This window comes from Kryptolebias marmoratus, linkage group LG22 (genome assembly GCF_001649575.2).
Source record: "Kryptolebias marmoratus isolate JLee-2015 linkage group LG22, ASM164957v2, whole genome shotgun sequence".
NCBI classification, from domain to species: domain Eukaryota; kingdom Metazoa; phylum Chordata; class Actinopteri; order Cyprinodontiformes; family Rivulidae; genus Kryptolebias; species Kryptolebias marmoratus.
In genome coordinates, this window is record NC_051451.1 from 17,495,017 (window position 1) to 17,516,778 (window position 21,762).

Genomic DNA, 21,762 nt, shown 5'->3' on the forward strand with positions numbered 1-21,762 from the left:
TAGTGTAACAAAATACAAGCTTATTAATTATGGATAATTAGATAAGTTATATTATTCTCTAACTTGGACAATCTACGTATTTTAAAACACATGTTAAAGTAAATCATTAGGCATAGGATAAAAAAGGTATTATTTTCATTATTATTATTATTATTATTTACTAATTATAAAATAATTGCAGTTAATAGGATGTTTTAATGAGACTTTTAAACACACTTTTCTTCCTTTTCAGCGATTTTTTTCTTTTAAATTTCCCTCTGGTATCAGTATCAATATCTATCTATCTATCTATCTATCTATCTATCTATCTATCTATCTATCTATCTATCTATCTATCTATCTATCTATCTATCTATCTATCTATCTATCTATCTATCTATCTATCTATCTATCTATCTATCTATCTATCTATCTATCTATCTATCTATCTATCTAGCTATCTATCTAGCTATCTATCTATCTATCTATCTTACGTTAGGGTAATACAAATATTCTTTTAAAAGGAAATTCGCCCTGTAGAAATATTTTTAATACTTAAGTGTTTTTTTTTTAAATACAAAGAAGAAGAAAATAAAGGTGACGGCTTGCTGTGAAAATAATTTTTTTTTTTTAAAAAAAAACAGAGGATACTTGCATTAGATTCTGGCAGGCAGAGAAGAAAAAAAAACATTAAAAACAGCAGCTTGGAGAATAATTTCCTCCTCAGAATACATTAGCCGTAATTTTGGAAAGATGGTGCCAATTACGCATGTAATTGACCGAGACACTCTTTATGTAAAATAAGGTTTTGAAGTGCGCAACGCCAAAAGATGATTATAGAAACCCACCTGCTGTTGCTCCAATGAGTGTGCGTGCGTGTGCGCGGGCACGAGGTGCTGGACTTTGAAAACAAACTGTTTTCTCAAACGTCTAATATTTAAACAGCAATTAAAACACTAAGTTTTTTAAGCATTTGACACAAAATAAGAATTAAAAAAATGCTCATAAGGAATATTTCTCGGTTTATTTCACAACATGATTCAGCAATACAATATCAAAACGTTTTTTTTTTGTTTGTTTTTACTGTACAAATGAGAAGTCATGAGGAATCTTCTCCTCCCTGTTTCCCATTAAATATATACATTTACATTTTTTACACCAGTGAAGTCAGTTTTATTTCCCCTCCTCCTGTTCAAAGAAGCAAACTTAGCTTAGATTTGTGCTTGAAAGACCTGTAAAGGATTACCAAAACGTAAAACTGCATGGGGATTTTACAGCTAGAGTGTCTTGATTGTCCCCCGTCAAGAAAAAAAAGACAAAAAAGAGAGAGAGAGAGACAGAGAGGGGTAAACATCAGTGACATGGATAAATGACAGAACGTGTTTTCTGTTCGGTGGATTCAGTCATTCACAGCACAAAGTCGGTGTATTGCACATCATCGTGTCATCAGATCGGGAAATGTAAATAAAATGAAATGAGTGTGTGAGACGAGAAGTAGGTCACATCTTTAGCTCTCCAGGTTTCTGTAAACAAGGTCGATTTTGTACATTACACACAGCTGGCCTGTCAAGTAACAAACGTGGTGTGAAAAAAAATAGATATAAAAAGAAACAAAGACACTCATCAAGCAGTGGGTAAACTCCTGAGATAATAATAATAATAATAATAATAATAATAATAATAATAATAATAATAATAATGTGTAAACGGAACCTTTATGAAAAAAATGACACAGTTTATCTGACAAAATAAGTTTATGCTTGCTTGACAATGCCTCCTTTTTTCACTTTTTTTTTACAGTTGTATAAAAATAGTCTTTTTTTTTATTTGATTTAATTTCATTTGATGATAAGTTAGGACACCAACCTGTGCCACCGAGCTCTGCTCTCAGACCGGTCTGAGCAGCGGCACAGATGTCACGATGGGATGGGAGTAGTAGACGCCCGGATGCGGGAAGGTGAGCAGCGGCTGGCTCACGGGCACGTTGGCAGCGGCGCCCGCGCCCTCCGAGGCCGAGTTCTCGTGGTAGAGGATAGGCACGCGGACTATCCTCTGCGCGGCCGCGTGGCTCAGGTTGGCGGCCTCCAGCTCGGCGGCCAGCTGCCTTTTCCACTTGTTCCTGCGGTTCTGGAACCAGATCTTCACCTGCGTCTCCGTCAGGTGCAGCGACGCGGCCAGGCCGGCGCGCTCCGAGCTGCTCAGGTAGCGCTTCATGTCGAAGGTGGACTCCAGCTGGAACACCTGGCTCCGGGAGAACACCGTGCGCGTCTTCTTCTTGCGGCACGGCTTCTTGTCATCGTCCCGCTTCTTCCACTCGTCCAGCTCGTCCTTTTTGGCCTCCTCCGCGTCGCTCTCCTCCAGGATGATCTCGTCGCTGCTCTTCGTGTTGTTGTGCTCCTCGTCGTCGTCGTCGTCTTTGGCGTCGGGCTCGGATTTGAGCACCAGGTCCGGGGAGTCCCTGTCCGTGCCGGAGGTTGGAGAGGAATCTCTGGCTGCTGGTTTCTCGATGACTGGAGTGAGGACACATACAGAGAGGGGAAAAAAAGGTCACTAAATTATAAATCAAACGTGTTTAGGTGTTTACTGATGGTAATTCTGGACAGCAAGATGACTTTAGGAAAGATGAAATGGCATCATCAAGAAAAAATATGGTCTGCGTCATGGACACGAAGCACTTCAGAAGTAGATGTGACAGATAATTATTGCCAAACAGTGTAATAAACGTAATATTAGAATGGATTAAATAGCAAATATATTTTTTAAAAAGAACGTTTCACAAATGACTAAAATCCAAATGAAGTTTGCGCAATATTTTCATTTTATTTCCAGCCCTGCATTACATTTTAGTGGAGCCCGTTCATATCATGATCCCACATGAATAAATCATAAAAACGGGGAGGTAAAACAAAAAAAAATAGGAAGGGGGGGCTGTCAGTGACCGAGCCTCAGGGGTAAGATGTGCACCAGAAGCTACAGCAGACAAATCAAAAGCAAGCTGCGCATCGTCACCCTCATCCAATCATGTCGGCTTCATTTTATGCACAGCGTGTTACTTTATTGATCTATTATCCCATAACAAAACAGGCCTGCGAGGTGGTAAATCTTCACACGCTCGGCCACAAAACAGTGGGATTATTAAAACTTTTTTACCATTAAAAAAAAAAAATACACGAATCGTGTTTTTTAGCTGTGAAATCTCCGAGGAGGAAATACGGAGAGTGGGTATAGTTTCAAGTTAAGGTGCTGTTTTATGTGGTATCCTTATGTTTTTAATATTACTCTGGTAATTAAAACATCCAGATGCATTATATAAGCGGCAGGTCTTTACCTTCGCCTCTGTGCAGATGGGCGGCCGAGCTGAGGGTGTAGGGGTACCACCACGCCGAGGTGCGCTCCAAGTAGTGCGCCGGCAAAGTGAACCTCTGCGCGGGCACGTCGAAGCGCGGAAAGCTGAAATCTCCCACCTGGGAGAGGGAAAATCCTCCCTCCAGGGCCGCCTTGGTGGCGGTCAGCGTGGGTCTGGGCTTGGATGGCTTGCTGTCACAGTTCAGCAGGTTCTTAATGAAGAAAGGAGAGTCCTTGGCCGGAGTCTCTTGCGTCGTCTCGGGCATCGCTGCGGTCTGAACGCGGAGCTCCACGAAAGCAAAAACAACAAAAAATAAAAAATAAATAAAAAAAGGACAGGTACGCTTACTTACACGCTGCGGGTTTCCCAACTGTGGGGGAGTTCCTGCTTTTTGGAAGAAGAAAAAAAAAACACCCAAACAACTCGATTTCACACCCAGAGAGCGCGTCAAGGCACACTTCCTTCTAGGCTCGGAAAAAGACCAACATCAAGTGTGACGATAGAGACATGTAGGAGCGTGTCACATCCCGGAGGCTTCCGTCAAAAAGCCCGAGTCCGGCGTGTCAGTCAGTCTGGCGTCTGATGCTAATGATGAAATAAAAATGTCATCCAAGTTAAATGCGGAAAGTATAGGCGATTGGGCATGTACAATGGCAAATGGGATTAAGGGAGAGACGGTGAGGGGAGGGAGAGGCAAAAAAAAAAAGAGGGAGAGTCCGTCCTCCCCTCCCCGTGCGCTCCGGCTGCGGGCTGTGCGCGCTCGTCTGTTATTGGTCTCATACAGTCCAATTAGCAGCAAACCCAAAGTGACCCATCAGACACCAAACAAAACAGTGACAGACTGCTTCAAGTTCCAGTTTACTTTCTTTCCTGTATGTTTAAAATCTCCTCGCGTCTTTTTTTCTTTTTTAAATTGGGAAACTTAAGGAGGTGTGAGGCAATCACAAACATTGAAAAAGTTTTGACAAGTTTTTATTTATTTTACTTTCAAAAACAATTGTTTGAAAATATTTATTCTGGCCTAAAGTGCTGTCATTTGCTAGCTTTAGTCAAATATTTTTAATTAAAAAGTAAAAGTTAATTTTAGACAAAACAAATATCATTAGGCCTATGGATGGGTTTGAAACAGAATCACCTGAGAGCTGCACAGGCCTGAGCATCCACTGTGAGTAAATTTAATAATCAATAATCAAATCCTAAATAGACCCTTAATTGACCAAAGTGCATAATGTGATTTTGACGCAATCTGAAGTCCCCATTTTTGTACCAAATCTTTTATATTTTAATCAGATTTGATCCAAATAAGCTACTACTATCTGCCAGCACTTTGAGTGTTAAATGCTCCACATTTTTCCCCCTTCTCTCACTTCGAGCTACAGTATGAAAAAAGTCCGTGATCAGGCTGCAGCTCCTCAACGTGTCACCAATGGGCGATTAGATTCATATTTCTAATTCATTGATTTCCAGCGAGGGCCACTTCCACCATGTCTGCCGGTCGCGCAGTCATTTATGATTTTTTTTTTTTATCCCTAATCGATTTTGTTAATTCATCCCTCAGATTGCACTCTTTGTAAATGTGCTATGTATATTCACTCATTGATATTAATTGACTTGTTAAAAAGCTGCGCCGCTGCTTGGGAGCTGCTGCTCAGGAACAAACGGAGGGACGGCGCCCTCTGTCGGCCACGAGCGGGAAAGACACGTGAGGTAAACGTCAGCTTGAGTCTGATTCAACGACTTTGTGGAGACAGGAGTGCCATTTTCACGTCGTCACAATGATGGTGGGAATCAATCAATCATCTATCTATCTATCTATCTATCTATCTATCTATCTATCTATCTATCTATCTATCTATCTATCTATCTATCTATCTATCTATCTATCTATCTATCTATCTATCTATCTATCTATCTATCTATCTATCTATCTATCTATCTATCTATCTATCTATCTATCTATCTATCAGGACAACTTTTTAGTAATTCAGGTTATTGTAAAGTGACTAAGTTATAATTTAGCTTCTATCTTTTGAATAATTTCTTTCTTTTCCTTGTGAATAAATAGGAGAAAATGCAAAATAATTTTTCTTTTATTATTCTAACATGAAAAGGTCACCAGGTATATGTTGTCCTTTTTGTTGCTGTTTTTGATTTGTTTTTGCTCTACCCATGTTCTTTTGATATAAAAACAATATGGCTGAATATTTCCTAGTTAAAAAATTAAACTAGAGAAACTGTAAAAAGTGCAATGTGAATGCTGAGTGCTGAATTTTGTTGAAGAATGAATTGTCGAAGTTGAAACCAACAGAACAGAAGCTGAAATTAAGTCAAGGTAGCTAATAGCTAAAATTAGCAAGACAGTGGTTAAAAGCTAAAAGGAGCGTGAGACGACAAAAATAGAGCAATGCTAATGTAGACTTTAGAGAACAATGTTTTTGATGAAATTTAAGAGACCTTGGAGAAAATGATTGTAAATAAAGTTAAATAATTCACAAAGTATAAAAGTAACTAATAACAAAAGTTGTGAAGTAGTATTCCCGATTGAGTCGAATGTTTTAATATTTGAATGGTAACAAAGCAAAGTTTGTGGAAGTAGTCTGATTGCAAAATAAAATGTGCAAAACAAACTTTAAACTGTGAAAAACAGGAGTGAGAATGTTGAATCAGCATTCACATAAAAAAAGACTTGTGCTTAACTGTATGTCATTGTTTTGTCAAAGCACAGATGTGGAAGGAGACGATACAAGATGAAGACCTAACAGTTTGTGGCAAATCTTACAATTTAAAATGGCTTTAGTGTGCAGATTATGACCATTGTTGTATGCCGTTATCCCAATTATTAACACAGCATGCTTACACTTCTGGCAGCCCAGAATGCTCGAAAAACACAATAGTGGTTAATCTTTTAAAAAAAAAAGTACACAGACAGAGATATTCATGTCTGCTAGGGGGGGCAAAAAAGTCTAGTTCTTATTATGCATTGATTACAAACATGTAGTCAACATTGCCCAGAGGCCATTTAGGGCCACTGAGTGTTCCATAAGTCTATTTTTGTTGCTCCTCGGGTAGGTTACTATGGCCTTTATATTATTTATTTCAAAGCGCCCAGATATTGATTATTTCACAAGGAAAAATGACAAATGGCAGGAGGGAATGACATGGTCAGCAGGTTCTATTAGAGAAATGATAGTGTTGCTCGTGGTTTGTTAAAAGGTCCAGTTTAGATACTTTATAGGTTTACATCCATCATCGTCTAATGACCTATTTGATGAAAAACACGCGCTCTGGTGACAACAGCCCTGTGCAGCCAACTTTGCTCTGTAATTGCTCCCATATTAAATATAGATTTTTGTTTTGATATCTTGTGAGAATTTCTTTCTGTGGGCCAGAATTGTGATAAAAGACGATCGCAAAAGCTCAGAGAGAGAAAACGGGAAAGAGAATTGGGGAAAATAGGTAACTAAGAGATGTTGACAGTGAAACTGTGAGTTTGTTATTGGGAGTTTGGAGCATGTTGGGGGGAAAAGATTCAGACCCTTTTAGTGAATGATGTAATATATAAGTACACATTTAAAAGTATAACTTCAACACAACAATAGAGTAAATATTTCCAAAATGCTAAGTAAATGTTGGTGTCAAAAAGTACAAATATCATATACTAGGAAATTGTCAATATGGTATTTTTTAGCTCTGTTACTGTATACATAATATCTTCACAGGTGAAAATATTATTCTTCATATTTTTTTCTGTTTTAGATGCACAAAAACACTTACAGTAGCCAGATTACAGTTACAGAAGTTATGAAGAAAGAAATTTGATATTTTACTATGATAAAGTGTTGAAGTTCTCACACAAATAAGCTGAAACTACAATTAAAATCATTGCAGTAAATTCCTCAAAGTAAAACAATTAAAGCATCAGTGATCAAATGTACAGCCATGTTTCAAAATCAGTGTGAACAGCGTGCAAAATGTAAAATAACAAAACTGAATGCAAAAATGAAAAGAAAACATACAAAATGTCAAACGGATTGTTTTTCCAGAAAGGTTTGTCAATTTAGAACTGTAAAAAAATGTGTGATTTGTATCATTTGCAGTACAGATTTACATTAAAGGCTTCAGATAATCTAAAGAAATCTCTGTGCACAAGTAAGAAAATTGAAAATCAATACTGATATAGCATAGCTCTGCAGTAAGAGTCTGGATGATGGACTATCAGACTTTCAGCCCAGACCTGTTCCAGTGGAACCAAAACTGAACTGTTGAACAGCTGAAATTCACTATCAAGGGGAAAAGGGGGAGGATTGTTGCCATTGATGCCACTATGTTTTACAAATAAGCTGCATGCAGGTATAGTTTTCAAACATTTCAAACATTTTCATTTTCATTATTTTGTTTATCTTTTAAATTATTGCCTGCTGCCAAAGGTAAAAGAGCAATAATGTTTTTGCACATCTCTGTGTGTGTTTGTTTGTCTGTAGTGTTAGTAAAGTATATCATTAACCACTGGACAGATTTTAATGAAACTCTCAGAAAGTAATTGTTGAATTTATCTCTTCAAATGATAAACTTTTGAGTTCAGCCCCACTCAAGATGACCACCATCTTCAGTAAAACTAGTAAACACAAAAATGGCTATAACTTAGTCAGTTTTACAAATATTGTGCTAAATTCTGGTGTAGTTCTAATGATTACAGATTTAGTTTCTGCTGCTTTTATTCATGCCATACCAAATGCCTCAATCTTTTCAGAAAATAGATATCATGTTTAAACTAATCTGAATTATTAAATTTACTTTTAACTGTAGTTTCACTTAAAATAGGACACACAGATAATACAAACAAAAGCAGTCAGATTTCGGATGTAAAAATGTTTTTTGTAAAGTAATCAGTTTTCAGAATGTCAAATAAGTACAGTAGAGGTAAAAGTGAACACTTGTCTTCAACAGCATTGCTGTATAACAAACAAACACCTGGAAAAGGGTTTTTATCTGTGTTTGTGTTTGCAATAACCTGACAGTATAAACCACAGGAAACAAATGTGCAAAAGTGAGGTGAATGAGTGCCATTTCATGTATTTTCCCAATATGTGTTGGTGAAAGGATTTTGTTTTTGTATCAGACATCATCTACATAAACAGCAGCATTTATCCCTGAAACTTGTCCACATGTGTCCTTCTTGGCCTCTTTAACTGTCCATTCCAGCTGAAACAAGCCATTAAACAACGAAGGCCACTCTGAAATTGCTTAGATTTAAGTATTGCATTTAAAGGAATTAGTGGCCATCCACTGACCCGGCAAGCTTTAATTGGGATTGTGCAGGTATTGATTGTAAGTGGCCGTGTGAATCTTGAATTACAGCCTGATTAACTTTTACTCGGCCCCTTGCACCAGCCAGTCGAAGAAGCTCAATGTCGTTCAGCTGTGCTTTGCAGAGGAATCTTGTTACTTTGTGTGTGAACAGGAAACAATGTGTATTTAAGATGAGGATGATATCTCTTATCTTAAATCAGACCTATCTTTCTGAAGTAATCAGAAAACATGTTGCTTGGCATGTAGCTATCAGACACATAAAATATATATTCTCCTTTTTATCTCTTCTGTTCTTGTTTTATCTGCATTTTATCACTTTTCCCTCTTTCTTTATTGTTTCTCAGCAGAGATAATGACCTCTGAAAGGTCTGGATGGAAACAGTCATGGGACTGATGTAGCTCTTTTTCTCCATTATGAGCAGTTTTATCAGAGCCCTCGGGGCGTCTAGCCTCAATGTCCATCCCCTGTTCCTCCAAAAACTCTTCCCTGGATTGTCAGCTTTTACCTGGCCTGCCTGTATGTGTCATTACAAGTCGGTAATCTGGAGAGGGTATAGCAGAAAAGTTCTCATCAGTGTCAGCCTGAGATATAGATATGGGCCGGGTAACAAATGGCCAAATGCACAGGCGGCAGAGCACACCATCAATAAAGCAATTTCTTGTGTCATAACAGCCACGCTTTTCCTAAAGCCAACCTTTCAAAAACTTTTCCCTCTGCAAATCGCTGCAGCCCCACCATTAGAGTCCTGCCTTGTGAATTTAATGGATTCCGTACAAATAATATTCCACTATAATGGAAAAGGTTGAAGTCACTGAAGACAGATGAAGTCATAAACATGTATAATTGAGAATCAAAGACCGATAAATTTTAAACTGCTATCCATTCTCTGCTTTTTAGATGATGATATATGTCAGTGCGGCTGCAGGAAAATGGAAGAGATTATGGGGGAAAATTATAACAATAAATTTTCTAAACATACACCTTGATTATGCTTCGATTTTTTGGAAGGGTTGAGGGTGAGGGAGGGAGGGGGGGTTATAGAAAGAAAGCTGGGATTGCTGAAAGCTTGCTGGCTAAATGGCACCATAAAATAGGTTCCCTGCTCTTTTGCCTGCAGAGCGTAGGCATGCCTGGAGGTGTGATTTCCCCCCCACCTCCCCCTCTAAATGGGGGAAATGAATTGTGTAATTTATTGCAAACGTGCACACAGTGAGATTAGATCAGCATATCCCATCAAAGGAACAACAATCAATCAGCCTCTAGTTAACAGCTTGAAACACATAAACCAGGGCACCTAATGGCTTTCCAATTTAACAGATTGATAGACTTATCCGGTCCTAAGGGATGAATTAAGAAAATCGGGTAGTTTCATACACGCACTGGCACTTTTGACAGGACCTTTGGCCCACATTAGGCCTACTTACTATCTTTTCTTAAGAATTTGAAGACAAGGTTGACCTTAAAATAAAGAGAAAGTCAGTTTCAGTTTCTCCTCTTTTCTTTTTTCTTTTTCATTCCTGTTTGAGAAAGCTTGCCGGAGCTTATTTGTTATTCAGATGAGGCGTGAGTGGAAGTGTGTCAGATGTGGAGAATGGGCTCATTTTAATGACCTGATTATCGCGGGTCATTTGGAACTGTGAAATCAAGGCAGCTATTCAAAGCCACTTAACAATATCTAAATGTGACCCGGGCGATCCATTCAAGCGGGGATGTAGTTTTAAAAAACTGAGCTTGTTTGTTTCATATCTAATTAATCACATAATTAATTGAAGCTAACTGTACTGCATGAAATATTAAAAGATTAGGTTGACATTTTTTGTGGGGGAAAAAAGCTTTATTCACTGTTAAATGAGAAGCTACAACTTTTCTGTATGCCTAACTATTCATGGGTAATAGCTTTAAAATAAACAACAGGAAAGAGAACAGTATATCTTATTTGAATTTGTTCATTTGCTTCAATAAAGAACATACTAAATGTGAAAATGCCTCTTTACTATTCTACAAAGTCTTGTAATTTAGTTTAAATTAGTCATTCCAAACCTGGAATCCCCAAAGATTTCAGGGGCAGTGCAAGGTGGTTTCCAAAAGCTTTGAGCACTGTAACACACTCAGGATATGGAAAAAAAGAACGTGTATCTAGCAGTGCTTTTGTAAACAGATCTTCTTTTCAAAAGGAATTTTGTTTTGGCAATGGTAGAAATACTTTTTTTTAAAAAGAAAGAAAAAGTTGAAGATGAAAAACTGTCAAATAAGAGCAAAACAATTCCCACAGCAGACGAATCAGTTTGTTGGCTCAGTGAGTGTGTCTTTATGTTTATGAACCAAACCGTGTGGCCCACGAGTGAAATACACCCCATTTTATCATATTAACATTTACTGAAGGAACAGTGTTGCTCTTTCATAAATGCACCAGTTGTGATAAATTCTCCTGCCTTTTAGTGGAATCAAAGAAATATTTTCTTTCTTTTATTTTTTGGCAATTGACAAAAAGTCCTACATTGTCAAAGGACAATCTGTTGTGCTTAAATCAGTGTCCCATTCAGTGCTTTGAACATCTCAGAGACATCAGCACCTTGTAGCAATAAATCAAAACCCATAACAGGTTGGCACAAACATCTTGACACTTCATTCCTAGACAGTGTTATACAAGCTCAAGGTGGCCGAGGAAAGAAAAATGATCATTCTTTCCAATAAATAAATTTTTTAAAAAGCATTTTAGCTTCTGGTTTTATGGATAAAAGAAAGGGAAGGGCTTCAGGAAAAAGGTTGATGTAAATGCTTTTGTACCTTCTGAACTCCAGTGTTTGTGTTTGCAGAGCTTCCTGAAGAGTTACAGTTAAAACAAATTCACTGGAATTGCTTCTGTATGAAAAAAAAAAAAAAAAAACAATCAGGACTTCGTGGATGAGCATGCAGTTACTTGCACATGTAGAGTTTTTTTACACTTCTAGAGAAAGCTAGCATGACTTCAGTTCTCTTGTAGTGTCTCTTCTCAAAACAAACCTCCATCTTGACATTGCTTTAACAGTTACATGCCTAAACATGCTTATAGAGAACATGACTATGAATGGCAGATTTTCCAAACTGAACGAGATATTGTCAGTGGTCATATGTCTTGTCTAATCAAAGTACCAGTATATGAAAAGACAGATTAAGCCCTTCTCCTCACACCCATGTTTCAGTATCATTTTTACATTGGCCATGAAGTGAAAAGAACCTGATTCCAGAGAGGTTTATTTGTAGTTTTAGCATCTATGGTGGTTTCTATTCTTGGAAATGAACAGTGAAGTGGGTGATTTTGAGCTACAACATCATCAGTAGACCTTACCGACTCCTGAACGCCTTTAGTTTGAACATGCAAAAGTTACAACTAACCTTAAAAGTCCTTAGAGTCAGTGTTTTAAATCAGCAACCTATTTCAAAGTTTCTGTCTCTCACCTGATCACCATACCAATTATGAGGATCGGTTCAAACAAAGGACTGGCTGTAATTTGGTTTCACTTCAGTTTATTATCTTAGCACCGATTTATAACAACCAAATTGAAGGTGCTAAAAGGGCAACAGAAATATGTCCAATTAAAATGCAGTTGCATACAGGCTAATTCAATACCATTATAAACAAGTTTGATTTGTTGTATAAAGCTGTATGAAAAATAAAGCTGGTAAAGACAGCAGAGTGGGTAGAGGTGATCAGTACATCATGTTACGTCCTAAGGCAGTAAGACTAAAGAAGGAGCTCAGGTTCACAAAAGGTAGCACTAACTTTAACCCTTTAAGACTGTGGTGCCTTTTTAAAGAGCTACTAACCCAGAACCTTGGCCCAGAATACTTATGTAATGTACACTCAGTGTCACCGTATTATCTTGTCCTCATCCACAGAGATAGCTGATCTTTCTGTGCCACTGCATAATTGAGAAGCTGTTGGTGGAGGATGTGATCCTGAGAGGGATGAGAAAGTGTTATCCTAGACCCCCAAAAACCTGATCAGACCTGAATAAGGCCAGAACAACAGTCAAGGTGCATCCAAGGGCCAGAAATGGATGGGTCTCGCTTGCCTTTTTTTTCTGTTCGATTTTCACAGAGGCTGGTGATCAATTAATACACACATTTCTGACATGTGGATTGGAATGTGACAGAATGAGGAGCCCCATCATGATCTCCTCATAAGTAATAAGCATGTGTGATGCTGTTAGTTTCCTCTTGCACTTCAGAAAATGGATTGAGATTCAGCTCATGTGTTAGGAATGAGACAGAATTGATTACTGATGGATCAATAAATTGGTCAATGAATGAGAGCCCATTACTAACCAATCAAAACTAATAGGACTTTAAGTGCCTCTTTGTTTCTGCTTTCCCATCAGCTTAGATGGAAACCTGCAGCACATATCTGACACACAGTGGGATCAATGCTCTAGAACTGAAGAGGACAACAGAGGAAAGGAGCAAACACAAAACAGGAACAAGACTGTTAAACTCAACAATTATTTCCTTTTCCAGGTCAAAGACCAACAAATGGGTTTTCCTACTTGGCACTGATATCCTCCTTGTTGACACAACTTTGCTGAACCTCTTGTTGGTTGGTGAGTGGAGGAAGGAGCACATGATCACAAAGTTAGTCCAAACATAGTTGCCCCCGCCCCACACTTATCATGACGGACAGTAATGAGTGTTTGTTTTGACTCTTTACCTCCCTCTCTTGTGTCATGGCTTGGTAAAGAGTGCTATTACCGTCAGCTGCTTAGCATGGCTCATCTGCTTCTCCTAACAGCTGTCAAAGCTGCAAGAAAGAGGACATTTGGAGAGGAGATTGAGCGTGAGTTAAAGATTTATACTTATGGAGACACTTCTGTGATTTGATACACCACTAACTTTGTACTTTTCACTTGTGCTTTAAGTGATCAGAAAAAAGATTCTGACACCTTGTTCTACAGTCTATGGAACTTGCTGTTGGAACAAATTAATGTTTCTTTGGCTAAAATGTGATGTGCAACAACATTTGCAATATTGATGTATTCAGGGCCTAAATGTAAATTTATTTCCAAATCATGAAATCCAATTGCAAAATGCTTTAATTTTTACACAAAAAGTAGTTAGTTAATTGGGTTATTTCAGCTCTGTATTGTGGTAAGAACAATTTTGTAACACTAGGTGAATTCCAGCCCACAAAAAGGTTAATGAATTTGAAGTTGCAGATAAACTTGCAAAGCAAAATAGAAGAAAAAAAACAAATAACTTGCTCACTTAAACCTGTAACTATAGTTGTCATCAAGAAAACATCATTGAAATGAGAAAAAAACATCTATGTGTAGAGTAGCAATGAGCAGGCAGGGAGGGGGGGCCAGAAAAATAGAAGCATTGATATAAAAAACTGGTTGCAAGGTGAAGAAGTTGGTTCACACTGTTGCCTCACATCAAGAAGGTTGCAGATTGCAGTCTTTCTGCATGCAGTTTGCATGATATCCTTGTGCTTTGGAAGGTTTTTTCTAGGCACTCTAGTTTCACAGAGACCAAAAACATAGATTATGAACAATAAATAAATGCCTCATAAATGTTCTGTAGAATGAATGGGCACTATTTCTCATGGAAACACTCTGAAATCTTCTGGAAATCTGTCCAAGAAGAGTGGAAGCTATTATAGCTGCAAAAGGGGAACCAACTTCTTACAGTCTCTGTTGGTTTGATGGCCAGGTGTGGCTTTAAGTGCAGGAATTGTTTTTATTTGATAGAAGTTGTATTAGTCACATTCCTAAATGAGTAATCACTTTACACACAGGTTGTCAACACCAATTAAAAATAAAATAAATTAAATTAAATACCCCAGCCGCACCACCACCCCAAGTATACGTTGTGAGTTTGTTAGTAAAACCATTTCAGCTCATTTTAAATTATCACTGCATGGTGACAAAAAACAAAAGTTTAAGTAGAGTTAAAAACATTTTGTATGATGTTACAGACATCTTTTGAAGTCAACGCAGTAATCAGGTCCTATTTTTACCTAAAGATGGGATAGTAAATAAATGTAGAATCCAGTCTGTCCTCAGTCAGAAAGAAGTATTGCTGCCCAGAGATTACAATTCTTTTTTATCCAATCTATGACTCATAACTTTTATCAGTACATGTTGTTAGTAGTTCTTGTTATGACTCATGAGGAGTTTTTTTTTGTTTTTTTGGAATCACAGCATTTTCTTTTACTAAATTAACAAATATTAGCTTACTGATTTATGCACCATAAATGTGCATTAATAAATAAAACAATTGTATCTCAAAACACCTTATTAGAAGTAATTTCTTCGGAAACATTTTCTAAAAACTGTGCTTTAAAGTAAGTTAAAAACATCATAACAGTAAAGTATCTGTAGCTGATTTTTATTGTTCATGTGAATCCAAAGTTTAGAATAAAAAAATATGGTCTGAAGTAGCTCCAGTTTTGGCCATGTAAACATCATAAATACACAGATTCATATTTCGAACTTTTCTTATATCAAATTGTTCCAAAAAATAAAAATAAGAAAAATATTAATTTTATTCATTCTATCTTTCCCCATCACGCTAAATAAAAATGGTACCCATAAGGGAGCAGCATCAATCCCTAATGGGCCTCTTAAAATTGCACTTTTAATACATCAAGTATTCACAGTAACCCTCGACAACTCTGTCTTCCTCACATCTTAATGCGCCCCTGCAGTCCTCAGGGCACCCGAGAAAATTAACCATTTAATAGCAATAAATAACAGAGTCTGACTCAAGGGGACTTCAAATCACTTCCCCTCTCAGACACTCGCACACAAAATAAGGATCAGCCACATATGGCTACCGAACAACAAACAGTTCAGTCAAATCTTTGTGTCCAGCATTGCACCGCATGTTTCATCATTTATATTTGCACCAAAGTGAAAGGAAATGATTTGTTTACAAAACCTAAGGGATTACAGTCATTATGATTAACCTCTGTTAAACTCACACTATTAGTTTAGAGAAAATCACAAACAAATTTAAAAAGACCAGATGAACCCTCTAACACTAACACTAAGCTAACTCTTTTCTATTTTAGGCTGTTGGTTAGATGCTCTTTGATTTATTTGTTCTTCCAACAAAATTTCCATTACTGTCCTTGTTTTCTCAGTTTTTCTTTCCTGTTTGACATTGAACATACAGTCAGAGGTCTTTGTAACAGTGAAAATGGAACATTTTCATTGATTATTTGTAAAAAAAAAAAAAAAAAACATAAGTGCAAATCAAATCAATACTGTGTACAGAAAAGAGCTGCCTACCTGTGCACACACAGGAGGAAAAGAGGCAGTAATTGACCAATTGATTTGACGTGAAGGAGGGGCATTTTTTTCCCCCCATCGTGGAAAGACCTCGACTGTAAGGATAGCAATCACTCCACCATCTTACCTCCAACTACAACTGCCTCTAATACCCGACTGTGTCCTCAATCTCCACTCCAATGGACCGAAGTATGAAACTTTTCCGTCAGCGGCGTTATGTATTTGGCTTTCTATTTCACTTTAATAGGGGAGGAATTGCCAACATATTCTTTTACAGCCCCCTGGTACCATTAGAAAGCCGCCTGTCATTTGGATTATTTATGAAAAACTATTTCATGCTTACTTACATTTGCTGCTTATTTTCCCCCAGTGTGACCTGTAGGAGATTTAGTTCCATTTTGAAAGCCTTAAAGCCAATTCTTTATGTCTGCAGGTCAGCCTTCTCAATTGAGTTGAGATTGAAATACCAGTGTGTAGTGGGAAAAGTATGGCAAGAGGAAACCAATAGTCTTTTACTGTGAAGGGTCTTGTAGTAAAATGAAAAAGGAAGGGGTAGAGAGAAGGAGGTGAAACAACAGAGGAGCGAGAGCAAAAGTGAGAGAAGGCGATTTCAGATGGATATGGAACTGGAGATGAGGCACCTCCTGAAATACAAGGCGAGATGCAAATGCAGCCGTAAAGCTGGAGAATGAACGGCACACAAACATCCAGCTGCTCCCGAGCAGCCAAGACAACAAAGAGCAGAGAAAAACTGAGTCAGCAAGTTGGAAGTAAAAATAGAGAAGACATAAAAAGAAAAGGGGTCTTAAATCTGCAGTTTTTATATTTCATCTAAAAACATGTCAAAAACCTTCTCTTGTACAATGTTTTACAAGGAAAACAATGATAAAATTGGCTCATAGGTTGTTGTTTTTTTCTTCTTTGTCTTGCACATCGGTACTCACATTCTTGTAATTGGAAATCTTTGTCTTTCAGCATATCAGAGAAATCAAAATAAATGTCTTTAAACAGCCTCGCATGTCAGGCCAAAGCAATCACACTCTACTTGAAACACGCATCCATACTCATAATCTCATACTGTAGGAGATTAGCTCTTTCACTCACCAGTGAGCACATACCCACACACACACAAACACAGATACACACTTTTGATCTGGGTTTGGCCTAGGTTTTATACAGTGACCTTAATAAAGTGTGGCGTGGCCGTGCAGGTTTGTCACTGTCACAGGTAAATGATGTAATTAATGAGGGTGTAGCAGAGTGGATGGGAGCCGGGGTCTTAGCTTTTAAACATCTCTCCAGCTGACTGGGTTTGGGGAGGCCCAGCTGGACATAGCCACCAGATCGATGCGAGGTCAGGGGTCAGTCAACCCTCCCATTATGGCCGAGGTGGCTCCCATCATCATCTGGCTAACGATGCCTGCAGGAGGGCCGGCGAGGGAGCCAGTGCAGCGAGAGGACACAGATTTTAGAGCTTAGATCTGATGCTGGCAATTTCTTCTGCAGCTCAAAACTTCTGAATAGAACTGTGTTTTTTCACAATAACGTGTTTTATTTTATTGTTAAAAGCACTGTGATTTTATCTCAGGAAAGTTATTGTTCACTAACTGGACTTGGTAAACAAAAGCCACCTATAACTCAATTGTGCAGATATTGAGCTAAAGATTGGTGTGGAAGTAGCTAAGGCTAATCCCAAACACATCTCAAAATGCTAACAAATTGTTTCAGAACTTCATTCAAAACTATGCCCTTCACTGCAAAAACAAAAAAGGTATTAGTTCAAAACTCAGTCATGAAATGTGGCGGGTGATGACTAGGCCTTTAATTCCTACTTAGTTTTTGGTTTTTTTTTCATTTTGCTAAAGAAATTTCTAAAAGAACATTAATAAATGGGCAACTGACCATTTCTAAAATAATATTTGTGGATAAAAATCATTTCACTCAACTGAAAGTGATATCTGTGAAGCATGACACTTTATGCAATAAATACATGTACATGAGATACATTACTTGCAAATTATTCTCATATTTATTTATGGGGGGGTTTATATCCTGAACTGCAGAAATTTGCAGTGTGGCTGTAATTAATAACAATAATAAAAAACTCATTTTTAGTTCTTTCCTTAAAAAATCTGAAGCATCATTAATCAAAACATCCCCCTCAGGTTAGAACTTTTTTTTTTTAACCAATTCAATATCCCACACTAGAAGCTCCTTACAGAAATTAAAACAGATCATTAAAGTGCCCTTCACATTTTTCTGAGCTTTTAGGCTTTTTTTATTTCACAGATGCTCCAAGAAAAAAAAAAAAAGTGACCAGTTTTGTTCACGATGTTGATGCATTAATAATATGACAGCAAAGGAGCATGGGAAATCGTTCTCGGCCAGATTGCATTTGATCAATAACTCTAAGAGCAGAGACCTCATTAATCTAAAACTTCCCCTAACATTACACCCACCGACCAACGCAGACCACTTCTTAGTCAAACTCAATACTCTAACAGATCAGATCGAGGAAATGCGGGGTCAGTTTTAAAAGTTTTTTCATCCAAAACAGTACTTATGAATATTTAAATTTTTGAATATTTGTTTAATCATTTCTACAAGCACGGTTTACTTTTATTGGGAAAAATAACTGATTTAATACTTTCTGAATGTTTATAAAGACAAGTGTGAAGACATTTATTGTTTATTGGAATTCTTATGTTCCACACTTCCCAAGTCTTCTATATTTATTAATCTGGGTTTCCTTGTGCCCAGATAGTCTACAGCCAAATTTACTCACTTCTTGTATCTTTCGATGACAAACTTATTAAAACTGTTTTACATGAGACATGAACAATAAAAGACATTTAAACAACTCAAAAAAATAGACTGACAAATTTTAGAATAAAGAGCAAAGGTAAACATATTGCTTTGTAGTTTAATTAGAGAAACACAACATTTAAAAGACAAACTTGTGTTTGTTTATTCATGCTGCTATTTTTTCTAAATGTAAATTATTATGAAGCACAGTGGGGTTTAATCTAAAACTGGTGCTACTGATATATTTGCACATATTTGCTCAAAACTTTAAATTCACTGTATTCAGATGAATCAAGCAAGTGGGAAATATATTATACTTTAAATGTGCATTTTTTTATTTTATCAACTGATGAATAAGTTATTAAAATGAAATGTTTCACAAACTGTTTGTTTGCTGAAGCCCTAAAGAAAATCCAGATTTGTTTTAAGCTGAGTTGTAATGATGATCACTATTAATTCTAAAGAAAGTTGCAGCTTTTCTGGGAGTTAATGCTCCATATGCTACCCAGTATTGTTTAAGGATGTCCCAGTGGATGCACTATATTATCATCCTATAGACAGGCTAATCCATTACCAGCCTTCTCACGGCACAAGTGTAATGCTCGTATTAGGGCAACTGTGCGTTCAGAGGCATCATTCAGGGCGATGAGCTATGGCTGGAGAGTGACAAGGCAGAAAAATGTCCCCACTTTTCAGGCTGTACAAATGACGTTTGGCCACGATAACTCACAACTGGACACTTCATTTCAAGTTGGGAGCTAGCTGGCCAGTCACAAGCTATTATACCATCTTCTTTATTTGTGGCCCGTGGTTTTGGTAGGGGGACCATCAAATAAATTCTGCTAAAATGCCACTTCAGTCAAAAATATTGGTCAATTCTTTCTGAGCCGTGACCGGGTCCGGATGGCAACCTGTTTCTGATGGTATAAACCTTTATGAGGCAGGTGGTCGAGCGCCGGGCATTCATCACACTCAGAAAAAAAATAAATAAATAAATAAATGCAGCGAGTTAGTGTTGGATATACATATGTAAGTGAATCCTGCTGATTGCTTGCAGCCATGCTAAAAGCTCAACAGTCAGATGAATTGATTACCAATATATCACAGGGGAATTGCCTGCTTAGAGGAATAATAACTCATTGATAAAGATGAAATGGCTATGAATAGATTTCAAGGATGACAATCTTTGAGGAGTAATAGTATAATTTGTCACTTGTGACAGTCTATTTGATTGTTCCTGATATTTCATCCTGTTGGGAATATTGGACAGAATCATGTCGGTTTGTCAGAGCCAGACTGAGAGGTGTGTGTGTGTAGGGGTGTGTGTGTGGGGGGGGGGGTGATTTTGTTGAGTTGTGTTTCAGATGTAAGACAGTCAGGAGAGCATGCTTAGACTTCCTTAGGTGACAGCAGCTTTATTGCGCATCGCTTCATAAAGTCCCGTCATATCTGCTCGCCTCTACTGTGAAATGGGCGTTTAGTGCACCTGTGTATGTGTGTTGGGGTGGGGAGGGGGTGAAAGAGAGACTAAGACAAAGAGGATGTGTGGTAAACATGTTTATAAAGTGATGACATTAAGGTAGAAAAAGATCAGCATAAAACATGAGTTGGTGCTACCCGAGGGCAGGAAAATAATGAAGAATCACAAAATAACTTTTTATAAATGTAAAAAAAATTAGCCCATCCTGCCATTTTAAAGTGATACAGCTCTTCTTTTTTTGCATCTTCTCTCCTGAAACCCAGACAGCTGTGGTCAAACTTAGGTCAATAAAATGTCTGTCTACCCATTGAGTTGCCACATTTATCAAATGATGAAAGTTTGCCTTTAAATAAAAGATAGAATTCAGTGTGGAAAGAGTGTAACCTTTATTTGAGGCATGCAGGAAATTAATCAAGGAAATGGGGTTTTGGTGTACCTATATCACATCTAATCTATCCTTTGTCCACATGTAGCCGCCTCCAAGCCTCACCAATCAAGAGCGACACGCTGGTTTTATGAAAAGCCACTTGTTCCCTGCATAATTGGGGGGTCTGACTGCTGAGTTAAATGGGCAGTGGAGGTGGAGGGAGGGCCAGTCTTGTTTGCCCATGTAAAGTGTGATCCAGATAATAGCATTCTCATCAAAGGCAGCAATTACATTCATTACATTGGTGCAAGGCGCGCCTGCAAGGAAATTAAGTGGTGAGAGGAAAGAAAAGCTTAATATATACCTCCTTTATCCTATTCCCCCCTCCATCCACCCACCCCACCTCTCGGTTCTTTTTTCAAACGCTCCACGTGGAGCGGGAGACCTCAAGAAAGAAACAGTCTCAGTCAAAGAAGAATAAATCTCCTCCAAGTCTCCCCTTCACCCTTCTGCTTCCAAGAGGCTCCCGTCTGCTGTTACTATGGCTGCACTTGTCCGGGATTAAAAAGCTTTTCCAGAAGGGTGATCTCCAATGCTTGCTTTCACACAAGCATAACAAATGACACCAAGTCCAACAAAACGGCTAAAGACCTTCTTTAAATTAAATTCCAATTTCTTTCAGGAAAGGAGGAGCAAATTAATTGTCCTGTGTGGCGTTGCACTACAAAAGGCCTGTAAATCAAGCGATTAGGAGGAGAAGGGAATCTTTTCATTCGGCCCTTTTAAATGTGAATCAGAGCAAGTGGATAACACTGCATGCTCCTCACAGACAGGTGTTATCCCTCGGCTTGTTTTTCATTTTACAGTGTGTACTTTCCAGTTCATATCATTTACATAAGTCTTATAAAGCTTTCAAGCCCAGGCCAGACCTTCTAATGAGAAATTCTAACAAAATTTGACAGATTTTTAAGGATTTCTGTGTTTAATTTATAATCTATTCAAAACGCTGTATACATTTTATGGCTGACAAAAACAGAACCAATATATACTGTAAAAAGTCACACTGGCTGCAGTAATAGTACAACCTGGTGCTGGTTTCATTAGCAGAGCAGCTGCCCTTTAGCAGAACAGCTTAATGTATCTGGAAGTGACCATGTCATGAATGGAAAATTAAGTTTGACTCAGAATTGTACCTTTAATATA

The 21,762-nt window shown here is 37.8% G+C and overlaps 1 protein-coding gene across 1 annotated transcript; it reads right to left on the bottom strand.

Moving 5' to 3' along the window:
• Positions 1-1,056: 1,056 nt before the first annotated feature.
• hmx3a (H6 family homeobox 3a) lies at positions 1,057-3,972 on the bottom strand. Its single transcript, XM_017428624.3, has 2 exons — positions 3,308-3,972; positions 1,057-2,489 (listed from the first exon to the last, which is right to left on the bottom strand). The coding sequence occupies exons 1-2, from the start codon at positions 3,588-3,590 to the stop codon at positions 1,867-1,869; spliced, it is 906 nt and encodes a 301-aa protein (XP_017284113.1). The 5' UTR covers positions 3,591-3,972; the 3' UTR covers positions 1,057-1,866.
• Between the last annotated feature and the right edge of the window lie 17,790 nt (positions 3,973-21,762).

Excerpts from the sequence above, each read along its gene's own strand:
- hmx3a (XM_017428624.3), bottom strand. The coding sequence starts at position 3,590 with ATGCCCGAGACGACGCAAGAGACTCCGGCCAAGGACTCTCCTTTCTTC. Across the intron at positions 2,490-3,307 it reads CCATCTGCACAGAGGCGAAG|TCATCGAGAAACCAGCAGCC; the intron begins GTAAAGACCTGC and ends TCCTCACTCCAG.